The 27,319-nt window shown below is 38.2% G+C and overlaps 2 protein-coding genes across 5 annotated transcripts in view; both read left to right on the forward strand.

The window, feature by feature from the left end:
• tp73 (tumor protein p73) overlaps window positions 1–7,272 on the forward strand; it is a 47,488-nt gene extending 40,216 nt beyond the window's left edge. For both annotated transcript variants that reach the window (XM_010875682.4, XM_010875683.4), the window contains 8 exons: window positions 54–163; window positions 451–596; window positions 867–949; window positions 2,506–2,630; window positions 4,937–5,055; window positions 5,162–5,297; window positions 6,482–6,575; window positions 6,832–7,272. In XM_010875682.4, the coding sequence (XP_010873984.2) occupies window positions 54–163; window positions 451–596; window positions 867–949; window positions 2,506–2,630; window positions 4,937–5,055; window positions 5,162–5,297; window positions 6,482–6,575; window positions 6,832–7,224 (1,206 nt within the window). In that variant the 3' untranslated portion in view covers window positions 7,225–7,272. The remainder of the gene's footprint in view (window positions 1–53; window positions 164–450; window positions 597–866; window positions 950–2,505; window positions 2,631–4,936; window positions 5,056–5,161; window positions 5,298–6,481; window positions 6,576–6,831) is intronic.
• An 8,019-nt stretch (window positions 7,273–15,291) lies between these two features.
• rer1 (retention in endoplasmic reticulum sorting receptor 1) lies at window positions 15,292–26,473 on the forward strand. Of its 3 annotated transcripts, XM_010875679.4 has the most exons (8): window positions 15,292–15,449; window positions 17,292–17,377; window positions 18,301–18,405; window positions 19,031–19,127; window positions 21,989–22,067; window positions 23,151–23,286; window positions 24,160–24,214; window positions 25,673–26,473. In XM_010875679.4, the coding sequence occupies exons 2-8, from the start codon at window positions 17,297–17,299 to the stop codon at window positions 25,681–25,683; spliced, it is 564 nt and encodes a 187-aa protein (XP_010873981.1). In that variant the 5' UTR covers window positions 15,292–15,449; window positions 17,292–17,296; the 3' UTR covers window positions 25,684–26,473. The 3 variants fall into 3 exon arrangements, with proteins under 3 accessions (XP_010873981.1, XP_010873979.1, XP_010873980.1); XM_010875677.4 differs by lacking the exon at window positions 25,673–26,473 and having other exon boundaries at window positions 15,295–15,449; window positions 24,160–24,311; XM_010875678.4 differs by lacking the exons at window positions 15,292–15,449; window positions 25,673–26,473 and adding an exon at window positions 15,972–16,118 and having other exon boundaries at window positions 24,160–24,311.
• Window positions 26,474–27,319: the final 846 nt, after the last annotated feature.

The following is a 27,319-nucleotide window of genomic DNA, read 5'->3' on the forward strand; positions in this document are numbered from 1 at the left end:
GATGATTAATGATTGATTGGCAAGCGGATGGTAATGGTCTCTTTCTGTGATAGGTGGGAACAGAGTTCACCACCATCCTATATAACTTCATGTGTAACAGTAGCTGTGTAGGCGGGATGAACAGGAGACCCATCCTCATCATCATCACTCTGGAGACACGCGAGTAAGTCCATAACCCTGTGTTAGTGTCATAACAGCTAATGTCTGCCTTTATAACCCCTTCTGTAATGCTGCATGTGGTAATATACAATGTTATATATGCTACAAGCATTCTAAATGAGACTATTTAAATCCATAACAATCTATAATGTATATAAAATGGCTCACATAGAAAGTGTAACCAAAACATTTGATACCACTTTACTAAAGGCGTATGTCTCACCTGTTGTAAGCATGAGTCCTCATAACATCTTCAACTTCAATTATCATGTCTTTCTTTGTCACATTTAGTGGTCAGGTGTTGGGGCGAAGGTCATTTGAAGGACGGATATGCGCCTGTCCAGGGCGAGATCGCAAGGCAGATGAAGACCACTTCAGGGAGCAGCAAGCCCTAAGTGACAACGTGTCCAAGAATGACAACAATGGCAACAAGCGCAGTGAGTCGCCTATCTTCCTGTTTCTCTGTTTTTACATCTCTGGTTATTTGTCTTTCATTGTGTCAGAAATGGAACACTGCTTGACCAGGGCCCACACATACATTTAGTAAACCGTATACCGACATACTTACTTTATACTAATACTTTATTCTGTACGCATATACTGTATAGATCAGTGCAATAAAAGTATGGAAATGTTGTGTTATATTAGCAGTCTTTGTAAAAAATATTTTTGCTAATTTCCTGATATTAAATCATTGTCTTTACTAGCATTCAAACAGACTCCTCCCAACATTCCCAGTCCAGGCATGAAGAGGCGGCGGCATGGTGAAGAGGAGATCTACTATATACCTGTAAGATACTATAACTGCATTGTATAGAACTAGTAAATCATCATATATATTACTACTGTACTGTATAGTTCTCTGTCATCATAGAGAACTATACTCACATGTAAAACAGACATACAATGCTTTTGTTTTAGCTTCTCTATTGGTATATACGTGTTAATGTATGCATGACAATAATAATAATAACATTGATGCCTGATTTTCCCTGGCTCAAATTTGTTTTGTCTTCTCTGGAATATGCCTGCTGTTGGCTTATGGTATAGCCAGGCAATATTGCATATAAAAACTGAATCTAAATACCAAAGTACCAAACTTGAACCTGCCCACTACCAAACTAAATTAACCTGCCCAGTGACAAACTAAATAAACCCCCAGTACCAAACTAAATGAACCCCCCCACAGAACCAAACTAAATGAACCCCCCAGTACCAAACTAAATGAACCTCCCAGTACCAAACGTAGTGAACCCCCCAGTACCAAACGTAGTGAACCCACCAGTACCAAACGTAGTGAACCCCCCAGTACCAAACGAACTGAACCCACCAGTACCAAACGAACTGAACCCACCAGTACCAAACGAACTGAACCCACCAGTACCAAACGTAGTGAACCCACCAGTACCAAACGAACTGAACCCACCAGTACCAAACGAACTGAACCCACCAGTACCAAACTAAATGAACCCCCCAGTACCAAACGAACTGAACCCACCAGTACCAAACTAAATGAACCCCCCAGTACCAAACGAACTGAACCCACCAGTACCAAACGAACTGAACCCACCAGTACCAAACTAAATGAACCCCCCAGTACCAAACGAACTGAACCCACCAGTACCAAATGAACTGAACCCACCAGTACCAAACTAAATGAACCCCCCAGTACCAAACGAACTGAACCCACCAGTACCAAACTAAATGAACCCCCCAGTACCAAACTAACTGAACCCACCAGTACCAAACTAAATGAACCCCCCAGTACCAAACTGACTGAACCACGCAGCAACAAACTAACTGAACCTGCCCAGTACCAAACTAAAAGAACCCACACAGTACCAAATTACACAAACCCTCAGTACCAAACTTAATGATCCTCGATGTACCAAACTTAATGAACACACCCAGAAGTAAACTAAATGAACCTCCCAGTACCAAAGTAATTGATGCCCCCAGTACCAAACTAAATTAACCTGCCCAGTAGCAAAGTAATTGACTGTGAGCAGGGCTGGCCAACCCTGTTCCTGGAGAGCCACAGTCCTGTAGGTTTTCTCTCCAACTCTTATTCAGCACACCTGATTCTAATTAGTAGTTGGATGAAAAGCAGACTCAGGTTAGTCACAAATGAGGCTGAAGAGAAAAGCTACAGGACTGTGGCTCTCCAGGAACAGGGTTGGACAGCCCTGGCTGTGAGTCTGTTGGGAATAGAGCTCTACCAACTTTGTGTGTCTGTGTGTCTGTGTGTGTGTGTGTGTGTGTGTGTGTGTGTGTGTGTGTGTGTGTGTGTGTGTGTGTGTGTGTGTGTGCGTGTGTGTGTGTGTGTGCATGTGTGTTTGTGTACAGGTGCGTGGCAGAGAGAACTTTGACCTGCTGATGAAGATCAAGGACAGTCTAGAGCTCTTGGAGTTCGTACCACAGCAGCTGGTGGACTCCTACAGACAACAACAACAACAGCTGCTCCAGAGACAGTAAGTCAACCGCACGCACACACACACACGCACACACACAAAATGTTCAGGTCTTCTGTTGGATAAAAACTCAACTAGTTTTTAATTAACGGGATATTTTGTCTCACGAAGGTGAAGACTAAAGTGTCTTTGTAGGAATTTTTTTAACTCACTTCTCTATGTAGCCATCCAAAGGAGTGGCATTAAAATGTGTTGACAGTGGGCACATTTGCGCCTAAATATCGATTGGATAAACTTGACAAACATTATGTAATCAAAGTTTTACTATCAACGAAAAGTTGATAATTGTATTTGGTATATTTCTTGATATACTGGGTATATTAAGAGTGAATTGGTTGACTGACAATACATATTTAAATGAGTGTGTGCATGTATTATTTAGCTTGTTTTCACCAGTGGAGTCAATTGTATAATTTGGAATTTGGTGTATATTTGCCTACAGATTAATATTTTTTTCATTCAAGCTGTTATACCAGTATGGAAGGAAGTGTCAGGCACAGTTGTTAATTGAGAATATAAAGTAACATTAATTATTAAGTCATGATTTGTAATCATGGATGCTTATTATACTGCTATTTCTGTATTTTTGATTGCCACCAGGACATCTTTATAAAATTAATCTTTAAAGAGGAAATACTAAACAACTCAGTTGTCTAGTTGAGCTATCTGTAGAAATGAACAGGTTGTAACCTGATCCTACTGCTAAGACTGGATGGAGCATAACTGTAACTCATTCACTTGCATGTTTTACTAAGATCACATGTTACTATCTGTTTCTACTAATATATCAAGCTCAACCAAATTGCACTACTTAAATGGGAGGGCACGTTTGAACTTTCATTTGATCTTGCAGTCAAATGCAGAGGGCAGACACCAGATATTGCAATAATGCCATCACTTTCCTACAAATATACACTGCATATGTACATACTGTACTTAAAGGGAAAGCCTGGTTGATGTATACTGTTTAGAGCATATCCAAGCTTAATGAATGACTTGTTATTACAATACAGAAGTCAGATGAATGTGTTCTAGTCAAGTCTGCCCATACCATCTATAAGCTGATTCGGTGTTATGAGGTAAAGCCCTGGACATGCATTACATTCAGGCCAACCCTGCCTAGGCCTTGCCTTTCATGAAGTCTCAACTTCTTGAGCCTCAAATATTTATATATAGGCATTGAATATGAGTAAATAAATAAGCTAATATGAAGAAATATATACAGTGCCATACATTCTTCAGATCCTTGAACAATTCTCCAATTTTACCGAATAAAAAATTATACTTGGAAATTATGTGGTTTGATATGTTTGATTTTTCCTCCCAAGCTTTAGTTTATGGAGAAGACCGAAGCAGGTTTTCTACCAGAATGTCCCGGATTTTTGCGCCATAAATTCTTCCTTAGTCTGTAAAATAGACCCAGTCCCAGTTGACCCCCCCATGCTATATTACAGGGGTGGTACGGTACATCATGAGGCATGGGCAGTTTGAGGTTTGTGCCATGCATAGAAAGCAATTTTGGCCAAAAACGTTTATCTTGGTCTGTTCCCTTTTCCTAATCCATACATTTGTATTGCTATATCTCTAACTTCTGTAGAATGCTCTTTGGTCTTCATCTGCCTTCAAATTCACAGCCTGACAAATGATCCTTCAAAATTTGAGTTTTTATCCAGAGAACTTTACAGCAACTTTAATGCTTCACAGAAGGTGAACTATGGTATGGTAAACTGTGAGTCAACACGGAGCAGTGGCTGAATACTTATGCAAAAAAATGATTTCCTGTGGCACCTTGCAATAATTGATTATTAGTGTCAGTGTTTTAAAATAAAAATATCAAACAGAACCTAATTTCAATATACCATTTAGTAATTCAGTATCGCTATTGGGGTAATGAAGAGAAGAAACATTTGCGAGTTTATTTTGAGCAATAACTTTTCCCGTGAATATTGCTGTTCTGTTCAATGACAAGCCCGACCACAACTACCTGTAAAATAGCTACTTAAATCCAGAAGTTGTTTGGGGTGAAATAACATACTATTCTGACTCAACCTTGTTTTTTCCGACTCAACAACGCTGAAGCACATCAGACAATATGATATGACTGACGGTTAAATCAAGGCTAACATTGTTATTTCACCCGGAACACTGTAGAACATCCACTGTCCACAAACTGTATTTCAACACTCTTATTTCCGAGAGTGGATTATCCCTTAAAATGCAAACACGCTCATTCCATACACCATCTTATACACATCCAGTCCTCCTGTTACGTTCCTCTCATCTCCCTCTCCTCCCCTGACTCCCAGGAGCCATGTCGCATCCTCCTCCTCATACAGCTCTCCCCTGTCCAACATGAACAAGCTGCACGTGGTCCACGGGGGCCACCAGTCTCAGCAGAACCCCCTCCCCAGCATGGGCCACATGGGTGAGTGTTGGGTGAAGTAGGACCGTGTCACAGCTAATGTTGTGCTGTCCTTTTTATTGATGACATTGATTTGCTCCTGTCCCCCCCCCCCCCCCCCCCCTCTCAGGTCCCAACATGCTCAACAGTCACCACATGCAGAGCAACGGTGACATGACTGGGGGACACGGGGGAGGCCAGTCCATGGTGTCTACGTCGCACTGCACCCCTCCCCCTCTGTATAACCCTGACCCCAGCCTAGTCAGGTACCTCACCCTCCAATGACACTCTTCTGTCCTCCTCTCCAATTGCTCCAGCTGACACAAGCTGTCAGTCAGAGTCCTATATATTTATATGGAAAAATAGTACTACTAGGGACAGTTTGAGATCGGTGGTTGCTATTCTGGTAACAGTTGGAATTGGAGTCCTGTGACATGACACATTTGAGGTAGTTTCTCTGCCAACGCTATGCAACTGACCTGTTCCAGAACAGCCAAGAACATTTTGGGTCATATAATTTATTTCTACACAGCTGTTATGTATACATTCAGCCATTTACAACAAACTGTGTGAAACTATAACTACATTTTTAAAAAACTTCTACAATTCACCTACATTTTAGTCAATATTTCATCACTTTGGTCTGATAGACCATTTTGGGGTTTTGTGTTGGAATGTTTAAAGCATGCTCTGTTCATTGTTCATTAATTTCCTAAGGAAATTTGAGTTTTAGGTAACCCGAAAACTTGTTTATGCATCACAGAATTCTGAAAATATGTTTTTTAAATCAATTTGAGCAACTGGTTCTTTGCTTCTTGTTTTATAAATTTTTAAACATTCTAGAAATAGATTTGAAAATCATTATCGGAAAATTCAAAGCATTTTCATATTTCCTTGGTAATCTGTTAATGCCTTTTGCATTACATTAAAATGAAGACACTTTGTCGTATTGTTAGATATTTCTTATAGCACTGTTTGTACCTACACAAATGGCAGCATCAAAATAAACATTGTTGTACACTGTTTTGTTCATTAAGCACATTTAGTTTTGTTTAAAGTGTATGTGGACCATCATTTTATTTTCATGTATTTATAATAAACATTTTAATTCAACCAAATTGGCTTTTATGAATCATTAATACAACTGCATGTATATTCATTAAATAAAATGAATAATTGTAGTCAATGAGTCATTGTTCCATTTGTAACTGTCCACAGTGTTATCGTTTTCTTAATTCATCACTTTAGTTTTACCCAATGTATAGACAAGCAAGCAAGCTCATTTCAGTTCTTGTTTACAATTTCATAAAATGTCAGCTACCTTTGGTAGTAGAGTTTTATCACATCATGTAGACAGTCATTTTCCATATCTCCCTACCTTTTGGTTGCAGTGGAGTGGACACTAATTCTGGTCTGGAATCTAAGTTCCAATGCTTCTCTCTCCACACAGCTTTTTAACCAGTCTAGGCTGCCAGAACTGCATTGAGTACTTCACGGCGCAGGGCCTGCAGAGTCTCTACCACCTCCAGACTCTGTCCTTGGAGGTAAAAAAAAACGTCCATCTCTCTCTAATTTAAACATAATCAATCAATCCAGTCTTGGAGAGAGGTCAGCTTTGTTTGGGACAATGATCCCATCTTACATCTTTCTCTCTCTGTTTCTCTCTGTGTTTCTCTTTCCTTTTCTTCCACTTTCTCTCTGTTTCTCTTTCTCTCTCTTCTTCTCTCCCTGTTTTCCTCTCCGTTTCTCACTCTATTCCTCTCTTCCCCATTCTGTGAATAATGTCTTATCTTTCCTTAGGACCTGGGTGCTCTGAAAATCCCTGAGCAGTTCCGGTTGGTAATCTGGCGAGGACTCCAGGACATGAAGCAGGGGGGTGGGATGGGTCCTCCTACTTCCTCCCATGAGCACTATGGCCAGCAGCTCCTTCGCTCCAGCAGCAACATGGCCGCCGCTGCCATGGCCATCGTCCCCGGCGGCGAGCTGCAGCGCCAGCGTGTCATGGAGGCTGTGCACTTCCGTGTGCGCCATACCATCACCATCCCATCAAGCCGCCCAGGAGGCGGGTCACAGGCGGTCACCGCCGCCACAGATGACTGGGCAGACTTTGGCTTTGACATGCCCGACTGCAAGGTTTCCCGCAGCAACAAGCACTCCATCAAGGAGGAGTTCATGGAGAATGATATCCACTGATAGAAAGGGAAAGGAAAGGAGGAAGAGAAAAAGAGATGGAGACAGAGGGTTAGTGAGAGAGAGGGAAAGAGGGAGAGTACTCTGTTCTGACGTTTATCAGGAATCTGATTTAGTGTTTGCTGGGGCTGATGACAACCAACATGTAGCACCATTTTCTTTTCTTTTTTTTGCATTTCCTGTTTTTGCAGGACATTTTCTAAAGCACTTCCAATGTTGCATTTTACTCCTGTTCCAACTAAGAGACAAAGAAGACACTAAGATGGAACTATTATTAAAAACATGGGTTCTATCGGAACATGACAATGTCATTGTAACTACATAAGTACCATATTTGTCTTGGCTATCTTTCTGGACTATGCTGTTGACACAATGGCATTGTCACAAGCCCATTGCGCAGCTGATCAACTATATTTGTTCTGGAGGCGGTTCCAAGTTCTCCTCTCCTACAACTGAAGCATGCTGACAGACATCTTTAGTGTATTCCAGATTCACCCGCTCCATTTCCCTGTATAATGTATATCTAAGTCAGCATTGCTAATGTAGTTCGGAGAGCCTGAAACAGAGATGCTCAATGCTCTTCAAAATGCAGATCATTTCACACTTACAGCAAAATTCTGTTGAACAAGGCATCCGTCTGTATTCAGTTAGATCTAAGTGGACTTATTTATTCTTTCTCCTTTTGATGTAAATATGTACATATTTTCTGGAAATGTATTAGATTTATGGTCAGGTTCAAAAGTGAATTTCGATTTTGTAAAAAATGAAAGATTGGTGGAGTTTCAATTTCAAACTAAAATGTAGTACAAACCAGATCAGAACATGGCCCTGCCCTTCCCATTGTATTCATCAGTCCCACCATCATAGGTAGAGAACAGAAGAGCACAGCTGTCTTACATTTTAACCCAATCACTTTGTTTTTTTCTTAGGTTGACAACTAGTTCCCTCAGCTTCTTGTGTCTATAGTAGCTTATGTATTGTGTTTAGTAAATTATTTTCTTCTATGTCACGTTGGATAACTACCTTGGTTGTTAATATGATTTCAGGTTAGGACAAACCAACCCTGTACGGTAAATATGCCAGCCTAAATAGGTAAAAGTAGATGTATCTGTTGTCTGAAACAAAGAGGGAAAGCTAAACATCAGTATTAGTCATGCATGTTTAGGAAAGTCACTCTCAGGAATGATGTGAACAGTTCTAATGGCAATCACAGAGGACAGCCTTTTTACCTAGATAGTAAAAAAAGGTATTTAAATCAGATTTATTTACAAAATGTATGATACAAATTTATTTCAAGGCAGTTAAGGCAGCATGTTTTATTGGGCAATTGGACAGATGACAATCACATTCATAAATCCAAGAGTTTCACTTTAATCAATTCATAAACTGTTTAAGTATCATGTGTGATTTAATGTACTGCATCATTAATACTAATAGCATGCTCCCAATTTGCTTTGAAATCCATTTGATATGGAATTGGTGAATGTAGGCCATGATTCAAACCCTGCTATCCACCAGAACATGAACAATTCAATAGGCTGATGTTTTTCGCGATAATTCTCTGCTGTAGCATTCTACAGTATCTTTTGAGGAGTTGTATTTTAAATGGCTAAGTAAGATATTTGTATTGAATGTATGTCTCACTGGGTGATACATCACAACATTTGATCTTGACTGTTTCAGTCATCCCAATTGTCTGTTCTAATATATTCCTGCATTACATGGCACTAGTTTGTAGATATTGATTCCAGCAGATATGTTTAGTAGATCATATTCACTAGTTTTTGACATACCATTATGCACTTGTACTTGATGGGTTAGCATAAAACAGAGTTTTCCCTAAATGGAGAATGAGTCCAGTTTCATTTCATAAAGTTATCTTTTCTTCTTTAGACATCATTTGACACCAGGTACTCCAATACAGTGCCTGTAAAATGGCCAAAAGTTTGGAAAAGTCATTACATTCGTCATATTAATTTTGCTTTTAAAAACATAAAATAAAATAAAAAAGGTTTAGTTAATAATGCTCTTTCCAGTAATCAGTGAAAAGCAGTCTTTGAGTCCACAGGATCAGATAACTTCCGTTAACGACCAATCATATAGCCAGTAACAGAATAAAGCACTTTACTGCTTTATAAAGAATAAAAGATAAAACGAATGTAATGTTCTTTGTGCTTATAATCAGTATTAGGCCAACGTCATAACTGTAGATTGTCGATTGTTTTGATATTTCTGGAGAGGTACTGTCTGAAGTGTTTCTTTTTTATAACAATGTGTAACAATGTGCCGATGTAACAATATTGTTGTTTATATTGATGTCAATTTCTTATTTGAGGTTGTATGTGTACAGTGTTTTTTCTTGTAAATCATGAATATTAAAAAGTGTGCTTTACAGGAACAGGTTTGAACAACCTTTTTACTCATCTGTAATCATAGCTTTGAATCTAACACTCAGATAATTTTGAAACCAACGACAGGTGTCAATGGCCAAGCCCAATGAGGTCAAAGGTTCTATCAAAACATAGTAAAGGAAAGAAGTACAATTTTAGCAACAGCTCTAAAAGGCAGGTATATGTTGCTGACTTCACTTCTTTTCAACATCATGCTGTACTTTTGAAAATGTCAGCAGTCTGTGCTTGTTTGAACCTTTTGTAAACCACTAAGGTCATGTCCCATTTTTTAGCTGGTTTCTCTGAATTTCTGTTCATCATTCACACCATCTATGACAATTGTGATCAAAGCTAGATTTTCCCCCCCCGAAATTTAGTACTGATAATAAAAATAATCCATGGTACTTTTTTCAACAACTGACAGTTTTGTAAATCTTGATTCCTCAACGTGTTATGATCTATTGTCTACTTTGGCCGGGTTTTTTTTCAACATAATTTAACCAGGTATGTTGATTAAGAACAAATTCTAATTTACATTCATGATCTGGCCAAAGGCCTAATGATTGCAAGACAACACATAGTTACGTATGAACATGAAAGAAATAAGCCAATGTGTGCAATGGAATAAATCAGAGGTCAGTAAGTTACAACATATGAGATTTATTTTATTTTATGTGTGCTTGAAGTTGTATAAGGTGCATATTTACAGACAGATAAGGTGGATAGGTAACTACCTTAAAGGCTGAAAATTATGAAAACAAATGGAATAAAGTGAAAAGCTGTTCATCCCATATGGACCAATTTAGACCAATTCAAGCAAACATGACAATTTGGAGAAAAGAAATGCAATCTGGTTTCCATGCCCAGCATAGTATAGGGACAGTAATAATCAAGGTTGTAAATTGCTTTACTAAACCTACATTTTGATTTATTTCTGACATATCAGATCTCTAAATATATTGTGTATATTTACTATACATTGACAGTCACATGGTAGCCCACAGACACAAGAGTCCCTGGCCTACAAATGGGGCCAAGGTGAAGGACCTGCGTGAAATTCGCCCCATACCCAACACAAAATGTCGGCAAAATAGTCTTAATCGTTTGTGCTGTTAAAATTTTTGTTTGTGTTGCTATCATTTTTTAAATATTAAAGAGCATTTTATAGGTCATTCTAGGTCACTCAGCCCACCAACATGCACCAAATTCACTCAAAGGGATAACTTTTTTGTGTTCCCTTTGTTCTCCCTTTGTGCTCAGTTTGTGCCATTAAAAGTTTAGTTTGTGTGGCTGTGGTGTTTTATATTTTAGACGTTTAATTATAGGTGATGATGTCATCAGCCCCCCAACCTGCTCCAAATTGACTCAAAATAAGCTTAATCATTTGTGCTCCGTTTCTGCTGGTTTTTGCTGGTAAAAGTTTGATTTGTGCTGCTACAGTTTTTGGTATATAACCTACATTTCTACTGGATAGCACATTGGCTTTCCTCTCTTTCCACTATAGCGATGTACACAAAAAAGTAGTCACTGTAAATTAAAGTGCACTTAAATATGTTGGTCAGATAAATACACTTAAAAATATTGGGTCATAAACTGGAAACACATCACTAACTTGATAAAGTTAGGTAATGAGTTAATTTTAAATATATGACAACATCAATGCATTGAAAAACCTAGCACGCGTATTTATGACTTAATGATGATATTACTACTGTTTTTCTGCAGGAAAATATTCACATAACAGCATAACAAGTAAAACATTTACCTCTGACAAATCAAAGTTATGTTTTGGTGTTACTCAAGGCTTGGTTTTGGGACCACTACTGTTTTCACTAAACAGTTAGGTCCGGAAATAATTGGACGCACAAGTTTCGTTACTTTGGCTGTTTACCAAAATATATTCAAGTTCCAGTTTAATAATGAATATGGGCTTAAAGTGCTGTCTCTCAGCTTTATGTTGAGGGTTTTCACATCCATATTGGAGGAAGGGTTTAGGAATTACAGCTCTTTAATATGTAGCCCCTTCTTTTTCAAGGGACCAAAAGTTATTGTTCAATTGACTCAAAAGCTATTTCATGGACAGGTGTGGGCTATTCCTTTGTTATTTCTCCATCAATTAAGCAGGTTAAAGTTCTGGAGTTGATTCCAGGTGTGTTATTCACATTTGGAAGCTGTTGCTGTGAACCCACAACATGCAGTCAAAGGAGCTCTCAATGCAAGTGTAACAGGCCATCCTTAGACTACCAAAACAATACATATCAGAGACATAGTAGGAACATTAGGAGTGGCCAAATCAACCGTTTGGTACATTCAGAGAAAAAAAGAATGCACTGGTGATCTCTGCAACACCAAAAGGCCTGGACATCCATGGAAAACAACAGTGGTGGATGATCATATGATCCTTTTGGTAAAACCCCTTCAAAACATCCAGCCAATTGAAGAACACTCTCCAGGAGGTAGGCATATCATTACCCAAGTCTACCATAAAGAGAAGACTTCACGAGAGCAAATACAGTGGGTTTACCACAAGATGCAAATCATTCATAAGCCTCAAGAATAGAAAGGCCAGATTAGCCAAAAAAACATCTAAAAAAGACAGCCCAGTTCTGGAAAAGCATTCTGGGGACAAATTAAACTAAGATCAACCTGTACCAGAATGATGAGAAGAAAAAAGTATGGAGAAGGCTTGGAACAGCTCACGATCCGAACAAACCACATCATCTGTAAAACACGGTGGAGGCAGTGTGATGGCATGGGCATGCATGGCATCCAATGGCACTGGGTCACTAGTGTTTATTGATGATGTGACAGAGGACAGAAGTGCCTGGATGAATTCTGAAGTGTATAGGGATATATTGTCTGCTCAGATTCAGCCAAATTCAGCTAAGTTTATTTGACGGTGCTTCACTTTACAGATGGACAATGAGCCAAAACATACTGCGAAAGCAACCCAGGAGTTTTTTAAGACAAAGAAGTGGAATATTCTGCAATGGCCGAGTCAATCACCTGATATCAACCCGATCAAGCATGCATTTCACTTGCTGAAATGACAAATCTTAAGGCAGAAAGACTCATGAACAACGAACAACTGTAGACAGCTGCAGTAAAGGCCTGGCAAAGCATCACAAAGGAGGAAACCCAGCGTTTGGTGATGTCCATGCGTTCCAGACTTCAATCAGTCACTTTCTGCAAAGTATTCTCGACAAAGCATTCAAAAGTATTCATGTAATTTGTCCAATTACATTTGAGCCCCTGAAATTAGGGGAATGTGTATGAAAATGGTAGCAATTCCTGACTGTTTCATACAATATTTTTGTTCAACCCCTTGAATTAATGCTGAAAGTCTGCATTTCAATTGCATCTCGGTTGATTCATTTCAAATCCATTGTGGTGGCATACAGAGCCAAAATTATGAAAATTGTGTGATGTCATCACGAACCAGAATTAAAATGTTCCCTGTTTTGCTGATGGCACTCAGTTGTATATATAAGAAACATGGAGAAACTCAGAAATGCTCATTTTAAGACCAAGGAAACAAAGAGTTTTCTTGGCAGATCTCACAGTGAACCTTGACGCTTGTCTGGTCAAATCCCAAAAAACTGTGAGAAATATTGCCATTACCCTCTGCCCTAATCTCTCATTTGATGAACATATAAAATATATCTCAAGAGCAGCTTTTTTTCATCTTCAGAACATTGCAAAAATCTGAAACTTTTTATCAAAGACAGATGTAGAAAAACAAATCCATGTTTTTGTTATTTCAGGGTTAGATTACTGTAATGCTCCTCTCCCCAGTTTCCCTCATAAAACAATAAATACACTTAAATTGCTGCTGAACACAGCTGCTAGAATCTTAACATCAAAACGAAAAACTGGACACATAACTCCAGTACTAGCCTCTCTGCTTGTTATGGCTAGGGCTGATTTTAAGGTTTTATTGTTAAGCTATAAAGCAATACTTACCTTGCTAAATTGGTCCAGCCATTCATACCTACGATCGCAAGGTGCAGGCCTTCTAATTGTACCTAGAATTTCTGAAGAACCAGCCAGAGGTATGGCTTTCTCCCACAGAACTCCACTACTGTGGAATGATCTGTCGATTAAGGTTAGAGATACAGACTCAGTGCAAACTTTCAAGTGTCTACTAAAGACTCATCTCTTCAGCATGTTCTATGATTAAATGTAGTCTGCTCCAGGGGTGTAAAGGTGAATGGAAAGGCTAGATGTCCACCTTTACTACAGTTTGTACTCTTGAAATGTTCACCAGCCACAGCCAGAAGAGGACTGGCTCCTCTTCTCCTCTGGTTTCTCAGAGTCTGGTTCCTCTTAGGGTGTTTTTCTTAGCCATTGTGAATCACCAATGTTGTTGCTTACTCCTTGGGGTTTCAGGCTGGGTGTTTTGTAAAAGCACTGCTGATGTAAAAAGGGCTTTATAAATAATTTCGATTGATTGGTTGACCTTGAAGTTCATTTTACATTCCACACATCCTGTAAGCCTTGCTGTGTCAGTTGATAGTTGAAAACGCCCAGTGTATAGGTAACAATTAAGTGAATACAACACATTTTTTGTGAGATTTGGTTTGCCATTTGGATCGTACCATGTTACGTCTTTAACTTTATCGTAACAAGACAGTCGCAAAAAACATAACTTTAACTGCCACAAGCCAGCAGAAATGGAGCACGTTGGGGGGTTGGTGACATCATCACCTATAATTAAATGTCTAATATTTAACACCAACACCAAAGCAGCACAAACAAAGCTTTTAATGGCACAAACCTGCTCAACGAAGCACAAATAAACAAGACTATTTCTGGTGAATTTGGAGCATGTTGCGGGTCTGAGTGACCTCAGTATGACCTATAAAATATTCTTTAATATAAAAAAAAAATGATAGCAGCACAAACTTACATTTTAACAGCACAAACGATTGAGCCTATTTTGAGTACATTTGGAGCATGTTGGAGGGCTGTTCACGTCATCACCTAAAATGTAATGTTTAATATATAAAACACCACAGCAAGACAAATGAAACTTTTAACATCACAAACCGAGCCCAAACAAACGAGACTAATTTGGGTGAATGTGGAGCATGTCGGCGGGCTGAGTGACCTCAGAATGACCTATAAAATATTATTTAATATGTAAGAAATTATAGCAGCACAAACGAAAATGTTGACAGCACAAACGGAGCACCAACGATTGAGCCTTTTGTTGCCGACGTTTTGCGTGGTGTGGGAGAAGAAGGACCGCCAGTGAAATAATACAACCTCCTAAAATGGCCACTGTGTGGCAGTAGCGGTGTAAATAAGGTGAAGGGTCAGGTGCAATGTTTCAGTCGTTTATGCTCAAATAACCCAAATCTTATGATCTCCTACACAATATTAGACACATTCTTAATTGCATAAATGTAGAACCTATGTTAAGCCTACTTTTACCCGTTTTTTATGGGGGAAGAGAGGTGATTTAAACAAACTGGAAGCCAGGGATGATTATATTGCCATAATATGAGGGCAAGATTAACTGAACGAGGTTTTGGAAATAAATATTTGCTGTTAGTGATTGCATTTCTATAACTAAATGATGGCAGGCGTCTGATGTGTTTTTACTTTCAAAGTACTTCAAAAATCGCAGTGTATCTACCATAAAAACTATCTATTGAGATATGGACCTTGTTTCTATGGTATCTGTCACACTGTCCCAGCGTTTTCGAAGCCCTTCGAATCTTGCCTGCCGTACTTTCGAGCGAGTCCTCGCGGAAGTACTGACGTGTTCACATTAGCCGGCCCAGCTGAAGAGGTAGTTAGGTAGAGAGCGGAGTGTCACAGCGGCAAAATCAGGTAAGGAAATCAGTCTTACAGTATTTTGTTTGTCTGTAAAAATGTGAACACATGTTCTTTAGTTTTGGAGTAATGTAAAGGCTATACACCAAAATAATATTTGAATTTAATTCATCTGTAAATATGTTAACGATAGGCTATGTGCCTATGCTAGCTAGCTAGCGAAAAATGGAAAGAACTCGGTTTCTAACCGGAAGTGAGTTGTCAATTTCACGAAGTTACTGCTGGTGGTTGTAGTTCAACTTCGAACACATTTGGAGCCTTTGAAACGGCAAGAACGACAAGACAAGACTCCACTTTCCATGTTTTAGGAAGCAGGCGTTTACTGTTTTGATTCCTGCTGTACATTGTGGGAAGTAGAGTGAAACGATCGTTGTTTTACACACACTGCTTATGATTGGTGATTGTTTGGAAACTACAAAAACCATAAACAATGTTTTGGGGAGTGGGGGCATCAGAGTAGGTCTATGCGTTAGCTAGGTAATTAGTTAGCTGGGGGGTTGCTACACTAGCAAGCTAACATAACTTTAGCTAGTATAATCAGCTTGCAGGAACATAACAGAAGATAAAAGATACTGTAACTAACTAACCGTTAAAATAACAGAATCATTTCGCCAATTTTGGCTACAGATGCATTGCTTTATGATTCACACTCCAATACTGAGTATAGTGAGTTATTTCCAATGTCACAGTAATTGGTTGTTCGCTATCTATATAGCTGGCTAACTAACACAGTGCTACAGTACAGTACTGCATTACGGTAATGTCAGTTGGGTAAACCATTATTTGTTAACTATATTGGCTACCCGGTTGTACAGTGCGTTTTGGACAGCAGGTACTATCAAACTAGTTAGTCATTATTTATGGTGAACTTGTCAATTGACTATCCACCTAACGTAATTTGTCAGTTAGCTACACGTCGTATACAGTACATGGTCACAATATAAGCTAACTTGGTTAGTCATTACAGCGGTTTAATATACCGTAAGCATCGTAATGTAATTGCTTGAACGGAACATTAAACTCTTTTTTTATATCGTTTGAACTGGTATTGTATACAGTATATTCACCAGGGTACCTTGTAGCCCAAACACTAGATGGCAACAAGCCTACGACTTAGCACTGTTCTAAAGTGTTAGGACTAGCTAGTTAGGTAGCTAGCTACTTGGTCAATTAGCATACCGGTATACTGACGTTAGGTTGATAAAACGTTGTTGGTTGCAAGTTCTTTTATTATTTATTGTAGTTATTTATTTTGAATAAATATATAAAGGAACTGCACATAATTAAATATAATGTCTACATGTAAGACTTGATAAGAATGATAGTGCTAGGCTACTGACAAGCTCTACTGTTTAACCAATATTGCTAGTATAGGCCTATCCAAGTTTATCTGCCCACACATTAGTAACTCGCAGTAAATTTAACTACTATTGGCTTTACGAAGCATTGCAAGGCAAAAATTCAGACTGATACCATTGCTTGTGTGGATTATCCTTCTGAAACGTGTCAGGTGAAAAAAAGACAGAACTGTCTCTATAAACCAGAATGTTTAATACAGCGATATTTAAAATACTTTACATGTTGTCCAATCTGTGTTTACTTTGGAAGTAAGTGAAGATTAATGTCTGCAACAAAGTAGTAATTGCCTGACTGTTTTGGATGCCAGTTGGTATTTTGCTCTGAATGCTTTTATTTGTAATTTGTATTTTCAAACTCTTTTTAAATAGGTTAACAATAGCCAAATGCAAAGGTTCTTACCCCAAACACTGCAAACACAAAGCAGAAGATGAATTCTGTCCAAGGAGGACCTGTTAATAACTATTTTCTGTATTTTAACAGACATAATGTCAGAAGGGGACAGTGTTGGGGAATCAATCCATGGAAAACCATCTACAATTGGCAGCTTCTTCACACGGGTTGGACAGGTACTATTTCCATAGATTTCATTTGCTCTTTCATAAAAAATCACGAGGGATGAACTAGGCTAAACCCAAGGAAACATAGCCACCACTGTTTTGATGTAAATAGCGGTACAGTGTGGAAACGGATACAGTGCCTTTGGAAAGTATTCAGACCACTTCCCTTTCTCCACATTTTGTTGTGCTATAGATGTAATTTATCATTGATAAATACAAATTGTCTGACCTTGGCTAATAGTTAGATTCTGGTCTCATCAGACCAAATAATATTTTTCTGTCATTATGTCTTTTATTCAAGAGTAGGACCATCCATCGTTGTGTCTTTTATTTACTGAAGTGAGTAGTAGCATTACAACTACTCACAATCTATAATAACTGAGCCCGCTGTGCTCCAGGGAACTTTAAATGCTTTAAAGTCTTGGAAGATTACTTTGGAATTAACTTTATTTTCAGGACTTTAGAATTAGCCGCAGGTAGACTCAAATTAAGTTCTAGAGACCTCTTAAGTTTGATGGAGGGACACAAGATACATCCAAGCTTCATTTTGAGTGTCTTGGCAATATGTTTGATTCTTTGATATACATTTATTCATTTATATATCACATTTATATACATTTGATATTTTAGTTTTTCATTTTCAATAAATTGGGATACATTTCTAAAAAAGCTGTTTTTGCTGTGCCATTATGGGTTATTGTGTGTACAGGTATGGCTATATAATATAAATTAACACAACAAAATGTGGAGAAAGTGAAGGGGTGTGAATACCTTCTGAAGGCACTGTAAGTTAATGCAATGTATAGTATTTATGCTTTTCTTGGCGGATACTGCTACTCATATCCTACTACGGATGCAACTACTTACTTTTTTTTAATGCTTTTCTTGGGAAAGGATGTACTTGTGGATAACCCTCTTGGTGTCTCTTGTAGATCTATCAGTCATGGCTAGACAAGTCAACGCCGTTCTCCGTAGGCCGATGGGTAGTCACTCTTTCGCTAACGGCCATCTACATGATCAGAGTGTACATATTACAGGTAGAGTTACACACTACACGCATGGCCCATCCTGGGCTGCATTGAAGTGAAAGCAACACACAAATGTCATTAGCAGAGCTGACATGTGATAAATAGATCCTTTTTCATAACCTTTTACCTGGCATTTTGTATTGGTTTTCCGTTAAAACAAAAAAAAAAATCAACTAATACATGTATTGGAACATGTAGTTGTTGTTATTGTCCAATCACAACGTTATTGTCCAATCACAAGCGGAACTAAATTCCTGTTCGAGCCTCTGTGTGGCAATTCTTAGGAGACACTGCATCATGTTCATAATTTAAAGAAGGACTTAAAATGATATGGAGCAAATTTGGAAGGTCATATGATTGGCTTGTCAAATTTGAAATATGTTGTTTATGACTAATGTTATTTCAGAGTCTGAACAGTTAAGACATCGTGGGGCTCAACTTGGGCTTTCCAATTAATCTGTTTGCATTAGGTACATGCACACTAAAATTGCTACAGACATTGCCACCTCAGTCTGTTATACATTTATGAATTATGTGAAGGAATCTATTTCTATTTTTTTACACATTTGTTTTTACACATGTGAAAGTATGAAATTCAAATGAACACTAAAATAGATTTTCTTTCTCCCTCCAGGGTTGGTATATTGTAACATATGCTCTGGGAATCTACCATCTCAACCTGTTCATCGCTTTTCTATCGCCAAAAGTGGATCCATCAATGCTTGATGAAGGCAAGTTACAGTTTACTGCATCACATCACATTCCCTTGGTTCAGGTTAAGTTACAGAATTTTACCTTGCCTCCATAAAATTATATATCTCTATAAATTTTTTCTTTAGTCTGCAAAAACGCAAAATTATCCTTTGCCCTGTATATAAACTACCTTATGGTCTGGTCTTTGTCATTTTAACTAAAATATTTAAAGTTTTAGTCAAATTTTATATTTATTCTTGTTATTTTCAAAATGACAAAAATAGTGGGCCATTTCATTCAACAAAATTACCTTACATTTAAATCAAATAAAGTATTTCCTCATTAACCTGTAGTAAAGGTATCACTAAATTCAGGGAATAAAATTAACCCCTGCCAAATGTGAGTAAAGTTAGCTGTTAGTGGGTAAAACTGTCAAATTCAACCTTACCAGCCACTGTGGGTAGCCAACAAGCATATGGGAAGACAAAAAACATTCAGCAAAATTGAGCCAACACTACAATAGTACTTTGACAGTTGTCTTGTAATCTCATAGCTATACCAGGCTCTTGACAAAAGTCCTGCACCTAATGCCACGGATATGTGTGCATTTATGCATATAGATGATAAAAGAGGAGCTGATAGCAGTAAAAAGCTGTCTTTCAAAAAGCCCATGTCCGGCGGTAACGTTAGTCAAGACTTTAGTTACATAAATATTTTTGGACTTCTTTTTTGTTGATTTATTTAGTTAGTTATCGTCTTGTCAATTGCCCTGTTCATCAAGTAGCTATGGCAACAAGCAACATGAGCGTCAACAGCTGTAAGTAGATTTAAAAAAATAGCAATAGCAACCTAATTTTTAGGTGAGTGTAGTGGACATGGCAAGACTGATACAATGTTTCATGATTGAGTCAACCATGTATTCCATATTGCACCAGTGAATTTTTGAGAAGAAGGTGTGGTAGAATAGCCAAGTCAAAGCCCACATCTCAATCCTTTCGGGAATGCTGTAGTGTGACTTGAGGCGTGTACGGCATGTTGTACAACCTTGTTTCCAAAAAGGTTGGTAGGCTGTGTAAAATGTAAAGGAAAAACGGAATGCAATGTTGTGCAAATCATTTAAACCCTATATTCAACAGAATAGTATAAAGACAACATATCAAATGTTGAAACTAAGAAATTATATAGTTTTTTTGAAAAAAGGAACAAGACTGAAAACCAATATTGGATGGCCATGGTCTTCGGGCCCTCAGACGGCACTGCATTAAAAATAGACACACTTCTATAGTGGACATCCCTGCATGGGCACTGGAACACATCTGAAAACCACTGTGAACACAGTACGTCACTGCATCCACAAATGCAAGTGAGAAATCTACCATGCAAAGAACAAACTATGAACAAATAACATCCAGAAATGCCAGTGCCTTCTCTGGGCCCAAGCACTTTTGAGATGGTCTGAGGAGAAGTGGAGAACTGTCCCGTGGGCTGACAAATCTTAATGTAAAGAATAGTTTAGGGAATCATGGATGCCGTGTCTTCTGGAATAAAGAGGAGAGGGACCATCCGGCTTTAATCAGCACACAGTTCAAAAGCCAGCAACCGTGATGGTATGACTGGTGCATTAATGCACATGGCATAGGTGACTTGCACATCTGTGAAGGCACCGTTAATGCTATCCAGACATCTTTTTTAGGGAAGGCCTAGCTTATTTCAGCAAGACAATCCCGAACCACAGTCTGAACGTATAGCAACAGGATGGCTCCGTAGTAAAAGGGGATGGGTGCTAAACTGCCCCGCCTGCAGTCCAGATCTATCGCTCATTGAAAACATTTTTCACATTATGAAACATTTGATATGTTGTCTGTTCTATTTGCAATTAAATATGGGGATAAATGATCATTGCACTCTGTTTTTATTTGCATTTTCCACAGCATCCCAACTTCTTTGGAAACAGGGTGGTAGTATTGTAAAGACAAGTGTGCAAAAATTCCTCCCAGTCAATGTAAGAGACTGATGAGACTGACAGCAACAAGAAACATCTACATGAAGTTATGTGACTGGCCAAAGAGGGCAACACTAACTGTTAAAGCCAACAGGGTTCTCCGCACTATGAAGTTGTTCTTCTGTTATCTTTCACTAGGGTTAAAGAGAAGATGATGTCTGTGCGTTCAAATACAATAAAAATCTAAACAAAAGACAACATTCCCGCGGTTCTATTTCCAAATGACTGTTGCTTATAGTGATTAGACATTCTGTTTATGTCCTACTGGTATTTACAGTCTTTCAACATTTTCAACTACTGTGCATCAAGTAGCCTACTCTGTTATTGTCTGAATAGCTTATTCTAGTTTACTTATTAGTCTTTTTAACATGCTAGGTAGCATGCTCTCTTATTTAAAATTATTTTTATGCCATGGAAAGGGGTTTATTGAGTTACAAAGGTTGTGTACAGTGCACAGGTGCGTCTTCTTCCAACCACGTTCTTTAACCAAATCTGTGGCAGTAGGTGCATGACTTGACTAGAGAGATTTGGTTTTGAGGGAACTTGTGCTGTGTATCTTTGTCGCAATTAGAAGTTGCACAATGGCAACGCCTACACCGCTGGCCTTTCTGCAAATTAAATAAATCAGTTATTGGAGAGCTTTGCTTCCCTTGTGTTGAGAGTAACAGAAAATGGGATCGCTGTCTAAATATTCTAACCACCTCAGGTTGCTATTAAATTTGAAAAGTATTTAATAAAAATGTGCATTTTAAACTGCAAAGAGTGTGCTGCAGTTTTTAATCAGATCTGATTTGTAATCCATTTCAATTCAGCTTCAATGATCTTGTTTACATTTGATTGACTTTGATTGTGAATACCAATCCTTATTGTGACCTTTGTTCCCCTCAACACCTGCAGATGAGGGCCCTGCGCTCCCCACCAAGCAGAATGAGGAGTTCCGCCCGTTCATCAGAAGGTTGCCTGAATTCAAATTCTGGTGAGTGGCCCCAATGACAATGTCCTTTATCACATCGTCCCAGCCTGGCCTTTAACTGAACTGGGTTAGGCCACAGGCTTGTGCATATGCATCATTTGTGTACCCACATCCTGATACCCTACCTCCATGTCCTGTGGGAATATACTTAGCATTTTACCACTTCACCAGTGGTTGCAACATGGGACATTCCTTGGTATAAGAGCGATGCTGACTCTCCTATCACTGAAAAATGTCAATTAAAAACAAATTGCTTGTTAAATTGCTTATACATAACTATTCACAAGGGCAACTTATAAGAATCTGTACTGGACATTCATTCACTCGTTTGTAGAAATGAACTTGGAGCAATCGGGGTAAACTTCCTTGCTTAGGGCAGAATGTCTATTTATTTAAATTTTTTTACTTGCCGGTTCTGGGATTCGATTAGGTTGTTGCATATGATTCACTTGACTTTCATAATGATCCAACCATTCAGTGACCCTGTGGATGAGGGCATTGTCACTTTGATATTTTCCTCTTACCATCCTAAATCGAGGTCAACTGGGCCTGCTCAGCATTTTTATACATGCCACAGAGCATGAAAGGATGTTCATTTCTTAATTGTATCATGCGATACACCTATATGGAAGCATCAGCATTTATGTTCCTCCACTAATTTATTCAGGTTTTATCAGTAATTTGTCACCTGTCTGTGTTTGTCTCACCATTCAAGTGACAGCACTTTTATACATTGTACCCATATTCCATTTAAAGATGCATATAATGTCCAAATTCAGCTTGAAGTAGGGCTGTAATGTTTGTTTTTTTTGATAATCGATTAATTTGTTGATTTACTATTGCAATTAATCAGATAAAAGTAATTGATGGATTGTGTTTTATTTAATATATATATTAAATTCATGTTTTCCTCATCTTGCACAATGCTCTTTAAAACTAGTAGAAATAGAAGTAATAAAACATTAAGCTGTTGCTCTGCTGAATGAATATGAGTCGTGTTTAATGAGCCTATATTTACAACTCCTGTAATTTTTATTGGCAAATCCTTATTGTGTGTTTTTGTGTGTTTTTTTTGGGGGGGTGCAGGCATTCAGCCACAAAAGGCATAGTCATCGCCATGATTTGCACATTCTTTGAAGCCTTCAACGTGCCAGTGTTCTGGCCCATACTCGTAATGTACTTCATCATGCTTTTCTGCATCACCATGAAGAGGCAGATCAAGGTATGGGAATCCCTGTGACTGCTGTTGGTTCTATGCTTGTGTATAGGGATGCACCGATACTAGTATCCGGTATCGGGGCAATACTGGATTTATTTATTTGTACTCATACTCTTAGAAATATGCCAATAACACGCACCTATACCTTGTCATGGAACCATTAAGTGAAACTCGATAGTTTTCGACCTCAGGCCACATAAATATAGAATATAGTACTCAGACTGGTAGAGCGGGAAGACGGAGATGTCTGCAATGACACAAGTAACTCAGTGTGCAAGCTCTGCTCTGCTAAATTGTCAAGAGGAGGAAAGGAAAACCACTAATTTAACACAAGCAATTTGATCAAACATCTTTAGACACATCTCAGCGCAGAGCTTATTACCCTGAAATAGGCCTACTATCTCACTGCTTGGAAGAATCGCAAGAATTGAGCAATTGCTAGTGAGACTAAAGATTAACTTTACACTGACCAAGCAATTTCATTTCGTGGCACAACAATTTTTTTTCTTTCATTCATGAATGACATTCATACAATAACTAAGTGAAATGACGAGAAAATTGTGGAAACACCAGAACCCGGTCAACAACATGTCTATAGGTAGGACTTGACTGAAAAAGTCCTACCTAGTGCAGCTTTGAGTACTTGGTATCGGTACTCGGTATCGGCAAGAACCCAAATATAAGTACTTGAATAAAGTGGTATTGGTGCATCCCTACTTGTGTTCATCAGATGTTTCATAGCTAGATTTATCCCTGTCACACAAATTACAGTGTTAAAGTATTATTTTGTTATAAACATTTACAATTGATTGTCTTGTCAGTTCCATTCACTTAGGAATTCAATTAATCAAGATTTTTCCCTTGTCCTCCCTCCAGCATATGGTCAAGTACAGATACCTCCCCTTCACGCATGGGAAGAGGACTTACAGAGGCAAGGAAGATACAGGGAAACCTTTTGCTAGTTAAAATCAAACCCTCCCCTTTCCCCGTCCCCCTATTCAAAAATTAAAAGTTATGGAAAAAGTGTGTATGCTGGGTAATAAGGGTGTGTGATTGTCTGTGAGGGGACAACAACAACAACAGAGAAACGGGAAAGGAAAAGAGTTTTGATCCAAAATGGTGACAGTGTTTGATGGTAGTGGTGCTGAGGATTGTTGTAGTCACAAGAGAACATGCTGCCTTTGGTTTATTATGGGGATATGAATTGGTGAGCTATCTCACAGCTTCACGATACTGTTGGCTTTGGTCAGTGGATGAACACAGTGCCCCCCTTTGCCTTGTAACCCCATGGGGTAAGTATAAACTCTGCTAGAGAGGGCGGCACTGGACGGATTGCAGTAGAAATGTCAGTTGTCGAATATAAACAATGATCCCTTTTTTCACTGCTGTGCTCAGTTATGTCTAAAAGTGTTTATTTTACATTTTTGTTTGACATTTTTTGGCCAACTATTTTTGATTAAATATAATGTACCTAATCGTTTATAACGTGTAATTATAGGAAGTCCTTAGGTTTAGAATGAAATAACGTTTTTTTTTATTGAAGTAAATATGAAAGATTTAAATTGATTAATGCGTCTCTATGATCAAGTGTATTTTTGCACTTGCTTAAAAGGTCCCCCATGCCACCTATATTTGTCCTCTGTATTCTATCAGTTTCTTTTTACTGACTGGTTATACTTGTACAAGTATTCACTACAAACAATTATACCTGTTCACAACCATAGTTTAACCATTGTTTATGGAACAAAACAGGGACTTATGTATTGGAGGTTGGCTTGATAAGTCAGCTAAGAGTACAAATGGCTTTCATCACTCTGCTGGTACATGAAGATTTTGTGTACTCCAGAGAGATGGACCATCATGGAGGACTGGGAAATGTGTCCTTGTTTATAACAACAAGTCTAGTGAGGTTTAAGAATGCCATCTAGTTGTGTGGCTGATACATTTTTGTAAAATGTGTTCCCAATTGCCCTGTGTAGCCATTGAATCCTTTTAGAGTTTAGTCACTGTCCTTTACTTTCATATCAACAGATGCTTTGCATGTACAGTAGAAATGTAGTAGTGTCATTCAGCAGTCTGTGAAACTAAATTTTATGGAACAGGCATCTAGCTGTAGATGAGCCGCTCATATTTAAACCTCTGATTTGTTTTTTTGGCATTGTACCCCCTTTGAATGTTATTTAAAAAAAGAACATACTGTATTCAAAATATTCTTGCATTTATAGTTCTGCTGAAAGCCCCTGTACACTGCAGCCTACTGTTTTTAAAGTCTGGGGTCCATTTCATACAAATATGGTAACCTAATACTCACATTCTGTATTTTGCTTTTGACAAATCTGTGGTAATCATTCCAAACAAAAATATTTTCTCTCTTTCTCTTCTTTTGCAGAGGAAACATAAGAACATTGAGATTGAGAGCTTTTAATGTAACTATTGGATGAATGGGGGTTTGAACACTTTTTGGCCCCTACCCCTCACATTTTTTGGGCATTTTTATCAGTATGCCGGGGATCTTATAAGTGTGCAGTAGTATTTTTGGTAACCAGAGAGACATTTTGGAAAACTTTGATCAGCACTGTAGTGAAGGATCAAAACATTTTTCCTGTCAAAGTACATTGTTTCCAAGGGTTGTCTTGAGGATTTATATATATTTTAAAAATTCTAATTGTTTTGAAACATTTTCTTGTTTTTCTTCAAACGCTAGACAGTTTCAATTCATCCTATGCCATTTGAAAAAACTTAATGAAAAAAAATGATAAAATTGGATAGTAGATTTATAAACTGTTTCTCAAAAAGGAGATTGCATGTTCTTGGGTTCTCTTGTGCTGCAAATATAAACAAAGAACTTGATTTTAATAACTTTAAGTGTATTTTTTTCACTCCAAATACTATTAAAGAGACATTGTCCCTTCAAATAAGATGTGGCTTTCTCTGCATTATGTTTTGGGACCTCTGAGAAAAGTAAACTTTTTTTTAATGAATTAAGTCTTACTTTAAAAAAAAAAAAGACATCAATTGCTAATTCGATCATGTATTGCTAAGAGTGGGATTGTGCATCTATCCACTGGCAGATCTTGTTGGTACAAGTTAATAGTAAATGTGCAAATGTTCCATTTGCAGAAGGAAGGAGCTTGACATGGTCAAGTGGTAGGGTTTGACTGTCAAATAAAACAATGCTTTGAAATTGCCAGTGCCTTTACCACATTGTTCTTCCTTTATGCCAGTACCAGCAATTCTTCAGGGCTCACTTCTCATTGCACTTTTAATTATGGATAATCTGTCCAGGGTTGCACATTTTTCCAGCCTGACTGGAACACCTGACTGATATAGTGGTTCATCAGTGGTTCAATCATTGCATTTAAAACATCCCTATGTAAAGTGGGGTACTTTCATCAGTAGACTCCCTGAGCATTTGGTGTGGGAATAGGCTCTCTTGACTACATTTGAAGGCAAGGATGATGCATCTCCTGACCTTTTTGGAATTGCTCTGGTCTTTTCATCATGCCCTACCTGAGTCATATTGCTCAGCCTCTGACTTTAAACTAGGTGGTGCATACATACTGGGAGGCCTTTTTAGCATTCATCATGCCAACGCACCTGTTCATTCTGGTTGCCCAGAGACTGTGGATTATCTGTGAGTACTTAACCCCAACATTAACATAGCCTTAAGGAACTGCCTAGTTCTGGAGAGACACTGGGTGTGTAAGTATTTTTTTCCAGCCCACCATTAACACTACAAATGTCCTAAAGACCAAGTTGATAACTAGTTGGCTTATGTCCTTTAAAGGTTTTTTTTTTTTTTTTTTACAGGAATTGTCAGAAAGCAAGTACAAATAGCATGGTAACTTTTTTTTTAAGACAGCTAATATGGCTGTGAGGTCAGCAAATGACTATACTAACAAGTGATTTTTTTCTTGATATTCACCAAAAAGAGAAGTTGAAGATATTAGGGACAATGAAAATGTAATATATGCCTATCTAAAAGTTAAATTGTATATTTAAATGTAAGGTACTAATCAAAAGTTTGGACACCTAC

This window comes from Esox lucius, chromosome 12, assembly GCF_011004845.1.
Source record: "Esox lucius isolate fEsoLuc1 chromosome 12, fEsoLuc1.pri, whole genome shotgun sequence".
NCBI lineage: Eukaryota > Metazoa > Chordata > Actinopteri > Esociformes > Esocidae > Esox > Esox lucius.